At 43.2% G+C, this 19149-nt stretch overlaps 3 protein-coding genes across 8 annotated transcripts in view; all 3 read left to right on the top strand.

Moving 5' to 3' along the window:
• Positions 1–2730, top strand: part of LOC121717907 (zinc finger and SCAN domain-containing protein 2-like) — a 34907-nt gene extending 32177 nt beyond the window's left edge. For all 3 annotated transcript variants that reach the window (XM_042102627.1, XM_042102636.1, XM_042102643.1), the window contains 3 exons: positions 88–121; positions 232–436; positions 1192–2730. In XM_042102627.1, the coding sequence (XP_041958561.1) occupies positions 88–121; positions 232–436; positions 1192–2679 (1727 nt within the window). In that variant the 3' untranslated portion in view covers positions 2680–2730. The remainder of the gene's footprint in view (positions 1–87; positions 122–231; positions 437–1191) is intronic.
• A 2217-nt stretch (positions 2731–4947) lies between these two features.
• The window catches only part of LOC121724274, a 31094-nt gene continuing 16892 nt past the window's right edge, over positions 4948–19149 (top strand). For 3 of the 4 annotated variants that reach the window (XM_042110732.1, XM_042110722.1, XM_042110716.1), the window contains exons 1-12: positions 4949–6071; positions 7709–7816; positions 8000–8204; positions 15680–15769; positions 15937–16079; positions 16333–16417; positions 16822–16972; positions 17206–17297; positions 17490–17632; positions 17934–18018; positions 18354–18504; positions 18849–18940. In XM_042110732.1, the coding sequence (XP_041966666.1) occupies positions 5875–6071; positions 7709–7816; positions 8000–8204; positions 15680–15769; positions 15937–16079; positions 16333–16417; positions 16822–16972; positions 17206–17297; positions 17490–17632; positions 17934–18018; positions 18354–18504; positions 18849–18940 (1542 nt within the window). In that variant the 5' untranslated portion in view covers positions 4949–5874. Of the gene's footprint in view, positions 6072–7708; positions 7817–7999; positions 8205–15679; positions 15770–15936; positions 16080–16332; positions 16418–16821; positions 16973–17205; positions 17298–17489; positions 17633–17933; positions 18019–18353; positions 18505–18848; positions 18941–19149 lie in introns of all 4 variants that reach the window. The other variant, XM_042110739.1, reaches the window with a different exon arrangement.
• LOC121724326 (zinc finger protein 629-like) lies at positions 9743–13403 on the top strand. The gene is made up of 3 exons (XM_042110798.1): positions 9743–9950; positions 10926–10988; positions 11320–13403. The coding sequence occupies exons 1-3, from the start codon at positions 9825–9827 to the stop codon at positions 12718–12720; spliced, it is 1590 nt and encodes a 529-aa protein (XP_041966732.1). The 5' UTR covers positions 9743–9824; the 3' UTR covers positions 12721–13403.

Below are 19149 nucleotides of genomic sequence, written 5' to 3'. Positions count from 1 at the left end.
ATATATCAGATGTATTTATTTATTTATGTAAATGGTTTAGTAAACCTTTGTACTAAAGTTGGATCGTTTATCGATCTTTGTCTACAGAACCCAACAGCAACGCTGCCATCATACAAGGCAGGTAAATGGATTTCTTGCCTCGAGTTTGTCATGCATTGCTATTATGTCAGATGTATTATGTAAAATGAATCATTCCTTTCTAAATTATGTGCAAAAATTATGTTGTTGAAGGAACGGCCTGATGTCGGATGTCGTTGTGAAGATTGCTAGCCTGCTACAGCTGTTCCGGAAGTGCCTCAAATGCTGCAGTGATGCCTGCAGCGTCACTACGGAACGCAAGGGGTCCATTCTCTACGTGGTGCAGCAGTGCTGGAGCTGTGGAAATAGCAGGGAGTGGACAAGCCAGCAGCCCCTTAACCCAGCAGGCCGTCCAAAGGTACAGGGTTGGCTCAGTTTGAATATTTTCGTGCTTATTTCAGATAGGATGGACATCCCAACTGTATGATTACTCTTCATGAACCATTCAGCGGTTGTTGGATCATTGTAGTTTTGTCCTAAGACAAAGTTGCTGTGTTTATGAATGTGTTTTGGCGGAGAGTATGCTGTTTAAGAAGTGGCCAAAGTTGGAAGGTGTGGAGCATGGTTTAGTTATTGCCTGACTGATGTGGTGTGTGGTGGAAGTCTTGTGGTCAGGGACCAGAGCCTCCTAATGGAACACCAGGAGATTGTGAGCAAAGATTCTAGAGCGGAGCAGAGCCATGTTCTACAATCTTTGATTGCGAGTTTGATCCCAGGGGCCACTGAAACAATACTGTTCAACCTCTATCTGTTGCTATGTTGCTACGATGTTTACTGGTGTAAATGCTGTGTAATGCCTCATTACAAACTGGTGTTGCTATATCTGGTAACGATTGCAAACGACAGACAATTGCTAACAAACGGTAGCGTAACATACTGTAGTTCTTACGACAACAACTGGAACACATCCAACTCAATTTTTAGACGTATGTGTGATATGATTCTGAATTACAAGTCGCATTTACGAGACAGCTACAATGCAGCAATATACCAAAGAGTGCTCCAGGGGGGATTGTCCCCTGTAGGGAATTCACTAGAAACACCAGATAAGAGTTAATGACATATAATACAATAATATCAATACATTTAATGAATGATTCTTGTTTCTTGTAGGCAGAAGAGGAGCCTGTAGTGACTTCCTCTGAAGACATGGCTATAGACATGGGGGAGGAGATTACCTTCAATATAGATGAGGAAGAGGAGGAGATACAGGAGGAAGAGAGGATGGAGGAAGAAGAGACCGATGAAAGTTATGAGTTGACGGAACAAGAGGTAGAGGAGGAGGATATGTCAGAAGAAGAAGAGGAGAAACCGAAGCCAACCAAGAGGAAAAGGAAGGACAGCGATGATGAGTGGGCTCCTGATACTGAAAAAGTCACAGAAGCATCGGATGAAGAGTTTGAGGAGGAGGAGGAGGATGAAGAGGAGGAGCTTATCCAAGTTGCGTGGTGCTGTGACTGTGGGGAAGAGACCAGTGCCCGCTGCCTCAAGCAGAAACACCCTCAGCTCTACTGCTGTATTAAGTGCAATCAGGAGCTGCTCTGCACAGGCGACCAACAAACCCAACGCACAATCAGCCCAGAGGCCCCTTCTGCTGCAGACCAAGAGAGCTCTTGTGATGTTAGCCAAGCAGCTGAGCATGCATGCATCCCAGACGCCAACAGCAATAACAAACAAACTGCTTCCAGGGATCGTTTTGAGGATTCAAACAGCATTAGTAGTAAAGAGGTCATCACTTCTGCCAGCCAGCATGCCATCACCAGTGGCATCCAGGAGGCCACCAGCGATGGAGTTAATGAGTTAGGCAGCAGCTGTAGCGTTAGAGACCAGGGTTCTGTGGGCAGCAGTGACCACGGAGGCACCAGAAATGAAACGAGATGGCACCGTCCAAAGTACGCCATCTACTTCAGTGATCTAGACAGCCTGCAGAGCCATGTGGAGCAATTTCATGGTTATCAACGTAAACGTGAGCTTTGTCCAGACTGTGGCAAATTCATCAATACACATGAAGGCCGGAAACCGCATGTCTGTGATCACAAGGTGAAGCTGTTCGTGTGTCTGACTTGTGGAAAGCGCTGCATCAATGAGGCAGGCCTCCGTAGACACAGTCGTGTGCACACTGAAGACTATGTGCTTTCCTGTCAATACTGCTACAAGAAGTTCAGGTTCCTGAAAGACAAGCAGGAGCACGAGGAGACCCACCAGGGGGAGAGGCTGAAGTACCGCTGCTCCGAGTGCCCCAAACGGTTTGAGGATTGCTCTAGTCGAAGCTCTCACAGGAGGACCCACTGGGAACATGGCAGGTTTTTCTGCAATGTTTGTGACAAGGGCTTCCGCGATCCCCATCACCTCAAGAGACACGAGGTGGTACATACAGGACTAAAGCCCTACAGCTGTGAGGTCTGTGATATGTCCTTCAACCAGTTAGGACATCTTAAGTCCCACATGCGCCTCCACACAGGCGAGAGACCCTTCAAGTGCCAGGACTGTGGGCAGTGCTTCAACCACAACGTCAGCCTCAAGAACCACATCCAGCGCAAACATAAGCCATCCGAGGTGATGACAGTGATTGACCAGGAAGAACAGGTGCAGTCGGACTGAACGGGGAAACTCAAATGATCAAACTTGGGTCATTATTCCTTTGTAATTTTGCTTTGTGGCCCTAACTCATTTATGTAAGATTGTATTAAGTTTTTACGTAGTAGGTGGGTTTTTGAAAGGGGGGGGGGGTGGAAATACTTTGTGAGTTCAACACACACCAACATAAACCTCTCTTTTGAAGTCATTTCTCAGTTTGTGAAAAATAAAAAATAAAAAATTAGCTACCCTTCCATTGGGCCAGATTACGGGCTTATGAGGCCGTCACGTAGAGGTAGAGGCTTCCACATCCTAACCTCCGTTAATCTGCTGTGTTGTATGACCTGTGGGGTACACTACGAAGCATGTTAGACATATCTAGGCTATGTAGACATATCGAGGCTTCACAAAGCCTTGACTCCGGGGTATACGTTAAGTGATACTACAATAGCAGTTATGTGATCTATTTGTCAAACTAGGCTTTCAGCTCAGATCTTTGCGCGTTCTTGGTGTTGGGATGACGTTGGCCAATCGTGAAACGTGGAGACGCACAAGACCGCCTCTATTTAAAAACAATTACTTCCGCATTCATGAGCGATAGCTTAATCTACACTGCGGTAATTTTTTGTGTCTAACCTATAACATCAAATAAATCATGTCATCAGTTGTTGTATGGTATGCACGTCCATAGTGGGATATTTGCACGCACAGCACTATTAAAGTGCATTCGAGATCCAAAATTATAAGTATATGTACTCTTTTGATACCGTGAGGGAAATTTGGTCTCTGCATTTATCCCAATCCGTGAATTAGTAAAACACACTCAGCACACAGTGAACACACAGTGAGGTGAAGCACACACTAATCCTGACGCAGTGAGCTGCCTGCAACAACAGCGGCGCTCGGGGAGCAGTGAGGGGTTAGGTGCCTTGCTCAAGGGCACTTCAGCCGTGCCTACTGATCGGGGTTCGGACCGGCAACCCTCCGGTTACAAGTCCGAAGCGCTAACCCAGGGGTCGGCAACCTTTTTTGCCTGGAGAGACACTTTTACCAATTTTTTGTTTTTTTTTAATCTCAGAAGAGCCACATAAATATGGTTACAAGAAAAAGTTTGGATATTTAACATACAGCTATTTTCATTCAACAGAGGATTTTTTAATACACGTTCTACTAGTTTTAAAAGTATTGTGCAAGTAACTTGAAATGTAAAGTGGAATGACAGAAGTATAGGACTTAGGCTTCCCATGTAGGCTAAACACCACCCCCTATTTTCCCAGTGTCCTTTGGTATGGAAAGTAGGCTAATCATAGTTCACAATTTACTCAATTTTCATTGACATGTCATTGGCAAAATTGAACATTAGGCCTACCAGAGATTAGATTTGGTGATGGCCTTGGAGTCTGGATGTATTCAGTAAGGTGAAGTTTCATGCAAGAATTGAGGCTGTCATCATTTCATCTCACATATGAAAAAATACAAAGACAAACCTGTACTCACGTTTAAGGGCAATTCCGCGCAAAACTGTCACATCCATCCATGGTAGGCTATTAGTTGGCGTTATGGATATATGACAGTTTTGCGCGGAATTGCCCTTAAACGTGAGCGCAGGTTTGTCTTTATATTTTTCATATGTGAGAAAGATTTCTCACATGCAAGTGGAATAGGGTTAACAGAGCAATACTAACTCGTTGCAGTGTGCGATAACGAGCAGTTCATTTCGGGTTTTCAGAATCAGTCTTCGGATGGAAACTTTTCCATTTCAGCCTGCTTGTGTTCGCGCTCGAAAGCTGTGGTCGCTGACGTTTCCTTTTTGACATTTTCCTTATCTAGCCTACAGAAAGTGCGCACATCAACAATAACAAGTGTTCTCGTTGACTTAAACGGAGGGAAATCGGTGATTTTGTTTGATATTGACATGCAACGAACCACGAATGTAACAGTATTGTTCAGGCTACGATTACGGAGTCAAGTGAAGTGGGAAGTTATATAAATTACTCAGATAGACCTACGAACTAAAATAAAATACATTTTAATTAAATAGGCCTACTCATTATTATTTGAGCCGCATCCGAGGGATCAAAGAGCAGCATGCGGCTCCGGAGCTCCACGGCTGTCCCACAAAATGTTAGTAGAGTCGGAGCTCCACCTGTAAGATATGACAGAATCCTACACGTGAGAACTTCGTTTTTAAGACAATTGATTGGTCAGTGGGCGGTAGATTACACGATTTGAGCTATAACTTAGCACATAACCTCCTCCCGACCAGGTTTGGTTGACAGCATAAGATACCATGGTGATATAGCGACACTAAAACAGATCCACTTTCGTGTCACAGCATACCCTGGCTAACCCACTAATCGAGATTCGTAGTATACCCCACAGGTCTGACTCAATAAACACAAATGGCAATGAACCAAGACACGTTTTGCACATCTGTTGCACATGAAAGAAAGAAAACCATCTGTATAAAGACTTGGAAAATGGTCCCTAAGAAGGATTGTTGAAATAGCCTTTTTAAAAAGTTTAGAAAATATGAAAAAAGTCTGTATTTTGGAATACCAACCAAGAAAATGGGCATCTGCTATGACTCACCTACTAGATTAATATTTATTCGTTATTTATGAATGAAATAATATGTATTTATTCATTCCATACCCCTTTCACACAGACAACTTGTACACAAATGTGCCATCAAACTACACACTTACTAAATGTATGACTAATTTAATTGTTATTTGAAGTGACTGCCCTTAGGCCTATAGTTTTGAGTTAAAACAGTCCCTATGTTGCATTTACAGTTCAGCAAATTGATAACTCATAAATCTCCGATGTGGACAGCTCACATCATTGCAATGCAAGCGTTGATTCAGTATCTGTGAAGGTCTACAAAAATAATAAAGTTAGCATCTGCTAACTGACTCATCAGTGATGCATTCTGGATGTGATGTTATGTGAACATGCATTGCCGAGCTACTAAGGGTAATTCGTATGCCTAAACTAGATCAAATGTGTTGTTGTGGCATGTTTACATAAAGGATGGAGTTGGATTTGCAGGTCAAGCGATTGGCTGCCTAAACTGAATGCAGGGAACCAATCAGCATCAAGAATCTCTTCAACGCATGCACAGCAGAGAGGTAGGGGAAAGAGGAGATTCCAGCCTGTCTTTCACAGTAGAGCTCTAAACTCCATATTACATCTGGACGTAGTGAACACGGAGAGATGGCCGATAAACCGCCACCTAGAAAACAGCCAAAGAGGATAAGATCAGAGGAACAGAAACTGAAGAAGAAAGGATATGACTTGGCAAGGGCGAAGAGTCGCGTGAACATCGGCGTGGGGTTTCAGCGGTGGAGGAACCTCAGAGAACTGAAATGCATGAAGACAGACGAAGATCTTGCTCTTTTCCTGCTAGATTGGTGGGTGATGTTGCTATTTGACCTAGCTGCTACAGTCGAACCGTTCAACAGTGTTCCCTGAGCCCTTTGTGTTGGACTCCACTTAGCAGCCATCTCTGTAGCAGCATTTAGCGGTAACGTTAGTTGTTGGCTAACGTTAAAAACATCATAGCTAGGTAGGCTGCATAGCATGCTGTTTTGGTGTCCGAGTTGTAATGTGGTAACATTTAGTCTGTAACGTTATGGGCCCCTAGGTAACAATGTTATTGATGATTCATTTAGCATTTGGATTCATTGATCCAAACTACTAGCGTTATTCAATTGTAGGTGCTTTGCCACTGTACATTAGAAGTACGCTTTACTTGTAAATATGTTATAGCCTACAGCAATTCTGCTTATTTTAGGGCCTTTGAACAAACAACTGGGCCTGTAAGTTTGCGAGCTAGAAGCTAGCAGGGCTGGTTAAAAGTAAATGTGTAGCCTAACGTATGTTATGATTGCAAAATAAAGAAAAGCTGTTAAGAAATAGTTACATGTCAGGAAAGGGGCACTAAGTGGGGAAAGCAAGCTAGACGAGTTACCAATTGAAATGTTTAGTCTGAGCTTGAAGGGACAAATCAAAATGTTGGTAAACAAACGACTTTATTTCCGGGTGAAAACGTATTTTCCGGTCAGCAGCGGAAGTCACAAAATGTGTTAGGACAGCAAACTGCTTTATTTGCGAACAGCTTTACTTAGAATGGTGAAGAATAGGTGTGCTATCCTATGTAGCACTTGCCAGTAGAAAAATATGTAAATAGGCCTACACCTAATTGTGATTTATTGCTCTGGTAAATTATAATGTAATTGAACATTTGTACATTGCCCAAGAGAGTTGCAAAAGTCATTCTCTGCTTTGGCCAGTCGTCCTCTTCATATTGGTGATCCCAAACGTACTCACATAACACCACTATCACACTGAAGCTGTTGTACCTATTAAGTTTAGTTATGTGAAATTTTATGTCACTGAGATGAGGTGATCCATGCTGCAGCATAGCAGAAAAGATGGAACTCTGTTTGGCAGGCCGTTGGCCATTCTAGAGGCGTGGTTGGAACTGCCTGTTCAAGCTCACCACCAGATCAAAGGCGCCCATGATGTCTCTAATGGTCAACTTTTATAGCCAGGGTGAACACAGATGAACTAACTAATCTGATATTGCTCTGCAGGTTGGTCTGGAAAGGAGCCGATTGACGGCCATTTCCGAATCACCAAAAACCCAGAAACATGTATTTTCTTGAGTAAATTGTGTAAACGACTGTATTTAAAACCATTCATTCCAAGAAAAATATGTCTGCTGCACTTCTGAAATGATTTTATAAGACTTTAATGCACAAACATTTAAGTTTACTTTCACTTCTGGCTATGCCTTCGGAAGCGGTAAAACAGCAAAGTTAAGAAACAGACTTCAATCTGTTCCTTTTCCAGATGGACCTGGTTCGTCTGGGTTCACCCAGGCTACAAGTTTAATATTTAGCACAATTCTGCAAGTCACTTTGGACAAAAGTGTCTGCTAAATGGATAAACATACTAATGATCATAATAATAAGTAAAGTAACTTTAGGGGACTTTATGGAAAGTAAAATTTGACAGTTGTGATTTTGCTGTGTACGTTTTGCAGTTTTGATCAGAATTCACTGTCACCAGGAATTGCACTAAGAGTTCAGAGCATCGTAGCTGCTGTGCCTGGGCCTACACCTGTAAAGAGTGAGGAGTTGAACCACAGCAGGTAAGCTGACATGTTTATGAAGCATTTAAATTGCAAGGCTCACACATATTTTAGACCTCTTTTATAGTCTGCGTATCTTTTGTAAACTGCGCTCCTATCGGAAATACATGTGATGACACTTTTTTGCTACATGTCAGACCCTCCTTGTGCAACTCGATTCTCTTGCTTCCTGGTCTTTGTTAGTGCAGACGAGGTTGTCGTGAAGTTGGAGTGCCTGCTGCAGCTGTTCAAGGAGTGCCTAGCGTGCTGCAGCGAATGCAGCATCAGTACGGAGCGCGACGGATGGTTCTTCTACGTTACCCAGAAGTGTCAACAGTGCCACTACAGCAGGAATTGGGCGAGCCACCCGACGGACCAGATCATCAGCGACCCAGCAGAGAATCATGAGGTAAGATCACATTGTAAACATGACTAGAGAATCATGAGGTAAGATCACACTGCAGACTTGACTAGAGAATCATGAGGGAAGATCACACTGCAGACTTGACTAGAGGGGGGGGGTTCACATTGTATGCGCAAGCGGCAGCGCTGCGCTATGAAATCTATTATTTCCAATGGCTTGCACGTGCAAGAACTGGCTTGTTGCTGCAGCGTTTTGCCGCTCTTGCACGTGCCGCGGGCGAAGTTGAACTTTGACTGCGGCGTGCTGGAAATCATTTTATATATATATATATATATATATATATATATATATATATGGTATATTGCGCTGAGCCCGACGACAAGCACAACAAACATGTTTGGGACATTAGCACAACCAAGAGCCACCTAGCAACGAGTGCAGCACATGCCATGTACAATGTCAACTCCCCTTCATGAGGTAAGGCAGTGCTTCCCAAAGAATTGAATTCCATTTGTGGTGGTTGGTTTGCAGAATTAAATTGAATGCAACAGTTTTTAAACAAATTAGCACAGCATGGTTATGATGCCAACCAGACTTAAGCACAATTTATTACAACCTGGAAAATCATTGCGTGGTGGTCAATGTTGATATTGTGGTGGGCCGCCACAAACAAGTCAATGTATGGGAAACACTGTAAGGGCACACTGCAGCCATGCTAACATTTTTACTTTCTGAAACGGAGGTTTTCCAGCTCTAGCTTTGTACAGTTACAAAGCTAGAGCTGGAAAACCTCCGTTTCAGAAAGTAAAAATACAGTTACAAAGCTAGAGCTGGAAAACCTCCGTTTCAGAAAGTAAAAATGTTAGTGCATTTTTGTTCCAGTCCCTCCATATGTTTGGTTGCTCCTATTAGCACAAGTCTTCAGCCAGGTAGACCAGGTAATTTGTAAAATCACTTGTATGAAGTGCACAAGTAGCCTAGATGATGGGACTTACTTTATGAAGCCAAAGTTGAAGCCACCTCTGGTAAGAGTCCACTGCACAAATGGTGAGATACGTTGCTCAGAACGGTGTGGTCTGACACACACACACACAGACACACATACATATAAAGAACCACAGCATAACCTCACCAATAGGGATGGGAATCAATAACAATTTAAATGTTTTTCGCTCCATGGGAATCGTATGCCTCCAAGCTTATTAGTTCCTCCTATCCATGCCGCCATGATTTTCTGATGGTTGAACTTGTCATGAACCAGAACTGTCAGAACTTGTCATGAACCAGAAGTCATGGTGGAACGGAACGTGGGCTAAAATTCCTGCAGTGCCATGTATTTTGACGCTGCCTCCCCGGTGCCATGTATTTGACACTGCCTCCCAACCTAGCAGCACGTCCGTTAGTGCGGACAAATATCCTATGCCATAACATTAGTGCCATGCAGGCACTCTTAGCAGATATTTTTCTTTGACTAAGAAAACGCACATATTTAGCACATATTTTTCTTTGACTAAGAAAACAAATGCTGTTCAAATATTCTCTCATTCTGTCTCATTTCGACTGTTGCTTGCTACAGATACTAACTCTGAGGTTACAGTCAGATGCTCGACTCGCTCCTTCAGGTTTCCAGCCCCCATTTCACGCTCCCTGCACTGGGAGGGGGAAATGAGCGAAGAAGGGGTGAACGACTGTCGCCACCGAGCAGTCACAAAATTTGTTTGCGAAACGTTTGCCCCCTTTCTCAACAGTAGAAGGACCAGAATTTTCAGGAGGTCACCTGCTTTCCTAGAGGTTAGTTATTTGTCAGATGATGTACAGCTTAAAGCTGGCATATACATGAATATTTGATTTCTTAAGTACAATAGTGTAGTTAATGGTTTTCAGAGTTGTGGGCTAAGTTGCATCAGAATTGTAAAGTTGCTTGTTGATATTTTCAAAAATTGGTTAGGAATAGATAAAGAATCAAATTGGTAAGCAGAGTTGATAATAACATCAGTATCAATAAAATCTTATCAATTCCCATCCCTAATCACATACTATATTGCGAAAAGACACCAGTTGGCATTAGTTAACATTTAGTAAGCTAAGTACTTCTCACTGTGCTGCTGGGTCTGCAAAGTTTTGTAGTCAGCTAGCTTGCTTGTTTAGGTTTTTGCATGCTTTTTAGGCAGCTAGCTTGCTAGTTTAGGTTTTTGCATGCTTTTTAGGCAGCTAGTTTGCTAGTTTAGGTTTTTGCATGCTTTTTAGGCAGCTAGTTTAGAACCAAATCTCTGTACTGTTGCTTGTGTGTGTGCTTGCCTATCTTGCACAGTTTGTATTTGGTGTGTGGCTGTTTGTTTACGTGCACTGTTGGCATGCATGTGTCTATTTTCTGTGTGTGTGTGTGGAGGGTCTTACATATCTTTTGGTAGCTCGTTAGCTAGCCAACTCGTTTAGGACCAAAACTCCTAACTGATGCATAAACAAACATGAACATGCATGGGGTTTCTGTGGCCTTGCCCCTGCGGCTGTTTCCACAAGGGGCCCATACAAGAAAACTGTTTACTTAAACAGCGCACATAGTGATGTAAAACGTATTCACAGCCTACCAGCAATACAAGTAGAAATGCACTAACCCCTGGTGATACTCAGTGTCTATTATTACAACATGTTTATGACCATCAGAATTTGAAGACAAGTACTTGAACTGTGCTAAGAGAAATGGTTAGTGTAGACATAATCTTTCAGCAAGAGCAATCAGAGTCTCCTTTTATGTGTGTTGCACAGGTTGTTAATGAGACGATGGGCCCGTCTTTTGGGAACTCGGACACCGAGTCTGCCGAGGAAGAGGTGGTTACTGAGTGTCTGGTCTCATGATTAGTTATTATTGTGTTACCACATAAGGGGTGTGTCTCTAGTACGGGGCTTCAGTGACTAACCTGGGAAAGTTAGCCAAGAGGAAGCGGTAAACTTCCTAATAGAATAACCCTATGGCTTCATTCACCTGCAAAACAAAGCCAAAACGCTCTTCTTTAAGGAAGTTTTGACTTACCCAGGTTTGACATTAAACCATGTACTTGATATACCAGCTTGTCTTGTTACCATATGCCTAACCACTCATTGCTGTGCTTTGTGTAAATCTTGTGAGTGAATGTTTCTTTTTCTTTGTCTCTTTGTGCAGGGGGATGATGTTGTGACTGTCGTATATGATGGCTCCGACGACAGCATGGACGGCCAGAGAGAAACTAACACGGAGGATAAAGATGATCCCGCTCTCTCTGGGGTAGCAACGACCGTCAAAGACAGTGATGAGGAGGAGGAGGAAGATGAGGAGGAGGAGGATGAAGTGGATGAGGATGATGACAGCGATGAGGAATGGGTCATGAAGTCCAAGAAGTTTTGGTCTCCACTTGGGGCAGCGGAAGGTCCTGCTGCTGCGTCATCGGAGCGGTCTGAAGCCAGCAGAGAGGCGGAACACGAGCCCCCCATGGTGTGGTGCAACAACTGCAACACCGAGTTCACGCGCAGCTGCTACAGGCTGCGCCACAAACGCATCTACGGCTGCATCCAGTGTGGCACCAAGGACGACGCCAACACCACAACCACCAGCACCGCTGGCAACTCGGACGCCAACACTCCAAATAGCAACCAGGACGTCACCAACACCACAACCACCACCAGCACCGCTGGCAACCCAGACGCCAACACTCCAAATAGCAACCAGGATGTCGCCAACACCACTACCACCACCAGTGCTGGCAACCCAGAGTCGAACAACCAAGAAATCACCACAAACACCACCACTAGAAATGCAGAGCACGGGGCACTAAACTTCCAGGACCTGGCTGTGTGCTTCGGCGACCTGCACAGTTTCCAGAAGCACGCACGGCATTGCCACGGCATCAAGGAGTTTCGGGACCCCTGCCCAGACTGCGGCAAGTTCATCACCTTAAGGAACAAGGTCAGTGGTGGCCCCCCACACATCTGCGAGCACAAGGCCCGGCCCAACTCCTGTCTGGTGTGCGGAAAGGGTTTCGCCAGCCAGAAGGGCCTGCTCAGTCACATGACCTGGGTTCACCTGAAAGGCAAGCCCAACATAGTGCGCTGCAACTACTGCCTCAAGCGCTTCACTTTCCGGAAGCAGAAGATCGAGCACGAGAAGGTCCACCAGAACGAAGAGCTGAAGTTCTCCTGTCCTCACTGTCCACTGCGGTTCCCAGACTGCTACGCGCGGAGCGCGCACAGGAAGACGCACCGCGTGTTCAACACGTTCACGTGCAAGGTCTGTAACAGGACCTTCAAACAGGCCTGCAAGCTGGAGCGCCACATGGCCGTCCACACGGGACTGAAGCCCTACACCTGCAAACTGTGCGACCGCTCCTTCAACCAGTCAGGCCATCTCAAGTCCCACATGCGTGTCCACACGGGGGAGAGACCCTTCAAGTGCCAGGACTGTGGGCAGTGCTTCAACCACAACGTCAGCCTCAAGAACCACATCCAGCGTAAGCACAAACCCCGAGCCGGGGAGTGGACCTCGGGCGAGGAGGAAGACCGAGGAGACCTGGGGTCTGGACTGAATTGAACGCCGTGTGACTGAACTGGAGAGTCCAGAGCGCTCCACTGTTTAAATGTGAAGGATAGGGTCAGACTGACCAAGAGGTGCCTTGCAGTGCAGTAGGTCTCGTCAGTGTGTTTATAGGGCCTTTTAAAGCACCAGTGTCACGAAACATGGCTTCGTGTCTCTGAAGGGTAGTAATATTCTGGGGCGTGTTTCCCAAAGCCATAGTTGCTAACTAAGTAAGCAACTTTGTTGGTGGCACTGCAATTTCCCATAGCCAACCAACTAAGTTGCTAACAGGTTAGCAACTATGGTTTTGGGAAACGCACCCCTGACTGAATGGGGGTACCTCATGTTTGAAGGGTAGTAGTAGTCTGACTGAATATGGGATGCCTTCCTGTGAAGGGTAGTAGTATTCTGACTGATTAGGACAGATCCTGAATCAGAGCCACGATGAAGAACCATTCATTCAGATGCAAATATGGGGTAAACTAATGGACTGTACAGCTGGGAGTTTTGTGAGGAGAAAGGGACATTAAAAAGATTGGTTCTCATGTTTTTCATTGTACATAGAACATATGCCTGTCTAGTTCATTATTGCGCCTCAAGTGCCTGATGTATAGAGATGACATTGGTGTTTCTACAACATAATTGTGTAAAATGTTTTCATGTTTTTTGATACTATTTAAAATAAGAGTTTATATTGACGCTGTGTTCACCTTACTTGATTGGCATGTTTGGAATGACCTCTGAAGAAAGTGGTGAATATTTTCATTACGGTGTTCTAATTCTCTCTGGTAAGACATTTCCTACACCACCTCACATCAGTTTGTTTCTGAAACATGGTCATTTTCAACATACTTACACTGAACGTGCCATACCTCTGATAAAACAAGGTCATTCGCCAACCACAAGCCTGTGTTATAGCCTACTGTAACCATAACTACAGTTAAATAAGACCAACTGCCATCCACCAGCCTCATACTATGTGACTGAAACATATCATTAATACTAAATAACACCAACTGCCATCCACCAGCCTCACACTATGTGACTGAAACATACCATACTTCCAATGAAATAAGGCCAATCTCCAACCACCAGCCTCACTATGTTAATATACCATAGCTACAGTAAAATAAGACCAACTGCCAGCCTCTATCACTATCCTCCATTGGAACCAAGTGGATATATTGTCTCATTTCCTCATGACTTATCTTTTGGGTGTGAGGCAGAAGAATGGCTAATAGTGGGAATCTCGGTGAAGCAACTAGAGATGAGCAAAGGTTTTCCCCAATATTAGCATCATTGCATCTTACAAAGACTTGAAAGGTATGCTTTACTGGAAGTGAATTTACAAAGGTACCTTTCTATGCAAGATTTCTAAACCATCACTTAAGAGTTTAGCTTAAGAGAAATGTAACTTCTGCATATCTGAACAGGTTGAGTCCATGTTTCTGTGGTCGATCAATGTTCTTTGTGCATTCATGAGATAATGGGCAAGTCTCAGATTGGACTGCAGATGATCTGCATAATTCAGAAAGAACATCAACAGAAAATAAAGATGACTATAGCTCAGATCTTGTTAATAAGTTTGTCCTCGCAAGTGATTAAAAAAATGTTGCTGTAAATTTCAAATGTACATATAAATTAAGTTGTTTTTTTTATTAAAGGACAGAAAGGACATGTTTTGCCTTCAAACTGCTATGTAACCATTTTTCTCAGCCACTGTTCCAACTGTCCTCAAAAACAGCATAATTACTGACATACTTTTTCATTTTTGCTTAAAAACTTTATGTAGGCTTACAAAGGGAATCTGACCCACCCACTTTGCAATGATAAATTAATGAATCCTGTCTCTGTGTGTAGGATTAGGCAAAAACTGCTGGCCCTAGTTACATACATGAAATTTGATGGAAAGGTTAATCATGGTCCAAGGACAATGCACACACCAACAGTAGTGATTTAATTTCACTACTCTTGTCCCGTATGGCATATTCAGGCCTGGTTTGCCCTCTAGTGTTCAAACAAGGAAATGCATTTCTTGACGGTCTCGCCTCAAATAGTGGCTTTCTAGTATAGGTGTTCTTCTCATGATAAGGAATTCGTTCAAAAAAGCATGATCATATCAAAGTCATTGCCTAAAGGTGATGCACATCTTTTGATCATGATTTGGAAGTGTTTATGTTGACATATAGAAGCACACTGATTTCTATTGACGTGCATATGCCACGGCTACACGGCATTGGCGGAGGTTTGCGCTCTCTACGAGTAGCCTTCCCTTCTAGTTGACGATGTGATATTATTGGAGATGTCGTGCTGTAAAGCTATTTATAAAAATCCTGTCTTTAAAGTATTCTATTTGCTATGTATGCCAGAATGTCCAGAAAATGGGAATATGATCTTCGCATTACCTTTTTCCATCAGATTTAACTGATGATCCCATAATTAGTTGCTTAAAATATCTCACAAAGTGGCAAATCCTTTTTTGTCTTTGAGATATTTTTGAATGAAATTTGTATGTTTTCCTTTATTATATTATACACTTTTTAAATCCTCAAGTTCATTTAAATGGCAAATTGTGGCTTCCCACTCTGCACTTTTATGACTAGCACGATCAAATCCTGAAGGCATATGAGCTTTAACAGAGATCGATACATACATACATACATACATACATACATACATACATACATACATACATACTGACTTACTGACTTACTTATCAAGGTCTCAGTAGCATGCAGACATCACACACAACATGCACTTACAGCAGAAAAAGTAATATAAGTATATAATAAATATAAGACTGAATATAAATATATACTGGCAAACAGATCAGCTAGCTTGTTAGCTTTTAAAAGTGCTAAATGTACTGTTGACAGTCTGTAAGCCATGTTTGTTTGTTTGTTTGTTTGTTTGTTTGCCTGCCTACATAATTTGTTTGCTAGTTTGCCTAAAAATTATTTACTGTTGCTTTAAGGTTTCAAGCTCTGACTCAGAATCTGTCTACACATCAGACTCGGACATTTCTACAGACCAGAAAGTTTGTTTGGATCAAGGAGCCACTTTTGTAAGTGCACTAGTCTGTGAGCGTAATAAATAATTTACTATTTTTGGTAGTCTGACATTAAATTGACCCGCTAACAAAAACCCAATGTATTCTTGAACGTGGAAAACTTGAAAAGAATATCATTCATTTCTTCCCTTGCATTTTTTAATCAATCCGCATTTCTCTAGAACATCTTTGATATCATTAGTAAAGCAGCGAATGGAAGACGTATGCTTTCCAGTCTTGAGGAAAATGGATTTATTTCCCACACTGAGAGGCGATCCATGGTTCGGATCCTCGTGTCCCACTTGATGGAGCGCTTCGGAGAGAAGTGAGTATTTTTCAGTCTCAGATTTACTTTCTCCTACATTCTAACTAATGTGAGAGTTCTGAATTATCCCACTTTACACATAGGTGACTGATGTGTAGTGCCACAGCCCAGTTTATTGAACCGACATATTACTCTTTTTTTTATGTTGATCATACCTGTCCACTTTTGTGAATTTCCACCAGAGTTTAATAAATATCGACCCTTCTTTCTTTCACCATCAAGTTAACCAATATAAATATCCATTGATGTGAAGTCCTACTTCAGGTACCAAGGCATTGCTGGCGTCATCGATAGTGGAGCAGTTTCCATGCCTGAGAGACTGCCAAGGCAGCGGCTATGTAAGTCAAGAGAATGATCCCCACACCATGGTAACCAGTTCTGTTCAAACAGACCTCCACGCCATAGTAACCAGTCCTGTTCAAACGGACCTCCACATCATAGTAACCAGTCCTGTTCAAACGGACCTCCACACCATAGTAACCAGTCCTGTTCAAACGGACCTCCACACCATAGTAACCAGTTCTGTTCAAACAGACCTCCACACCATAGTAACCAGTCCTGTTCAAGCAACTCTCCAGGTGGTGTGCTAAGTCTTACACTTATTTCACCCAGTATAACCACTGCTACCTTTATAGCTCGCTGATCATTACAGTTGTGTTTGTTTAGCCCCCATAAAAAAGGATGAACATGATATATGATAACTAACAGGGTTCTTTTTTCCTGTTTGCTTTGTAAACGTCAGGATGCGTGGTTCACCCCGGGGAAGAACCATAAACCAGCAACTGGGTTTCTGGAGGAGCGCCTCCGCAACGTGCGCAAGCAGCTCCACCGAGGCCAGCGGCAGAATTCTGCAACAGCAACACCACAGCAGGACACACCAGACACGTTGCCAGGTAGAACAAGATCCCCATCCTGCACTGACACCACAGCAGGAAACATAAGACACGTTGCCAGGTAGAAGTTCTCCATCCTGCCATCCTGTCTCCATCTCAACATGTGCACGAGGAGATAGGACTCATTCTCTTTTTTTTGCACACACAAATACCTACCCCCCCCCCCCCCCCTCTTGAAATTGAAACGCTTATCTGTTGCTGTTGGTTCACTTTGTTTCTTCCGCTCATTAAAGAATCAGCTTGGAGAACGGAAAGTGATGTCTACACACCGGCACCAGAAGTTTCTACAGAGCAAAACATTTCCCTGGAGCACATAGCCACATTTGTAAGTGCACTTGTTCTGTGCAAACTTTATAAGCAATGATTTATTTTTCAGTTTTAAGTTTTTTTATATATATTTTTAAGTGTTCTTAACAACAGGCCTATAGTTTAACTATGTATGTAGGGAATTTTGATAATAAGCTGGTCAGATTTGTTTTCGTCACATTTTCTTTTTAATCGATCTATATGTTTACAGAACATCCGTGAGATCCTCAATAAAGCACCAAATGGAAAACACCTGGTCGCCAGTCTTGAGGAAAATGGCTTCATTTCCCACCCTGAGAGACGATCCATGGTTCGGATCCTCGTGTCGAACTTGATGGAACGCTTCGGAGAGAAGTGGGTATTTTATGCTCACAGATTTGGTCTGTTTTTGACTGTCTGCTCCTTTCTAACTAATCTAAGGGTTCATAATATAAAATAATCTGCATTACCCAGTGATCTGGTGTCCAGTATCTCAATATCTGTACCCCCCCCCCCCCCCTCCCTCTCTCTCTACAATGCTGTTGTGATTCATTTTGACATTAATACATACCTGCCTACCCATCTCTTTCATTATTTTGTTCTTTCTTGTACTAACCATGCAGCTATTTGGGTGATTTAGCACCATTAATCAATATAAATGTCCATTGTTGTGAAGTCCTACTTCAGGTACCAAGGCATTGCTGGCATCATCAATAATGGAGCAGTTTCCATGCCTGAGAGACTCCCAAGGCAGCGGCTATGTAAGTCAAGAGAATGATCACTACACCATAGTAACCAGTCCTGTTCAAACAGACCTCCACACTATAGTAACCAGTCCTGTTCAAACAGACCTCCACATCATAGTAACCAGGCCTATTCAAACAGACCTCCACACCATAGTAACCAGTCCTGTTCAAACAACTCTTCAGGCGGTCTGCTAAGTCTTACACTTATTTCACCTGGTAGTAATAACCACTGCTACCTTATATCTCGCTGACCATTACAGTTATATTTGATTAGGCCCCATTAAAAAGGATGAACATAATAAATGATAACTACGTTGGTTCTTTATTCCTGTTTGCTTTGTAAACGTCAGGATACGTGGTTCACCCCGGGGAGGAACCATAAACCAGCCACTGGGTTTCTGGAGGAGCGCCTCCGCAACGTGCGCAAGCGGCTCCACCGAGGCCAGCGGGGGAACTCCGCAGCAGCAACACCACATCAGGACACACCAGACACGTTGCCAGGTAGAGAAAAATCCCCATCCTACACCGACACCACAGCAGGACACACCAGACACGTTGCCAGGTAGAGAAAAATCCCCATCCTGCACTGACACCACAGCAGGAAAGACAAGACACGTTGCCAGGTAGAGAAAGATCCCCATCCTGCACCGACACCACAGCAGGACACACAAGACACGTTGCCAGGTAGAAGTTCTCCATCCTGCCATCCTGTCTCCATCTTAACGTGTGCATGAGGGGATAGGACTCATTGTCTTTTCTCACAAAAACAAGCCCCCCCCCCCCCTTTGAAATTGGAATGTTTTACTGTTGCTGTTGGTTCACTATGTTTTTTCTGCTCATTAAAGAATCAGCTTGGAGAACAGAGAGTGATGTCTACACACCGGCACCAGAATTTTCTGCAGAGCAAAACATTGCCTTGGAGCACATAGCCACATTTGTAAGTGCACTTGTTCTGTGCAAACTTAATAAACAATGATTTATTTTTCAGTTTTATGTTTTTTTTTATATATATAAACTTTATATATATATTTTTTTTTATATAAGTGTTCTTAACAACAGGCCTATAGTTTCACTATGTATGTGGGGAATTTTGATAATAAGCTGGTCAGATTTGTTTTCGTCACATTTTCTTTTTAATCGATCTAT

This window comes from Alosa sapidissima, chromosome 1 (assembly GCF_018492685.1).
Source record: "Alosa sapidissima isolate fAloSap1 chromosome 1, fAloSap1.pri, whole genome shotgun sequence".
In the NCBI taxonomy this organism is placed as follows: Eukaryota; Metazoa; Chordata; class Actinopteri; order Clupeiformes; family Clupeidae; genus Alosa; species Alosa sapidissima.
Note: the sequence above shows the minus strand (reverse complement) of the source record. Positions and strands in the feature narration are given on the sequence as shown.

What these genes read in the sequence shown, in the direction of transcription:
- LOC121724326 (XM_042110798.1), top strand. Translation starts at nt 9,825, where the DNA reads ATGAGCGAAGAAGGGGTGAACGACTGTCGCCACCGAGCAGTCACAAAA. An exon ending in GGTCACCTGCTTTCCTAGAG is followed by an intron (nt 9,951 to 10,925) that starts GTTAGTTATTTG and finishes TGTGTTGCACAG; the next exon opens with GTTGTTAATGAGACGATGGG. An exon ending in CCGAGTCTGCCGAGGAAGAG is followed by an intron (nt 10,989 to 11,319) that starts GTGGTTACTGAG and finishes CTCTTTGTGCAG; the next exon opens with GGGGATGATGTTGTGACTGT.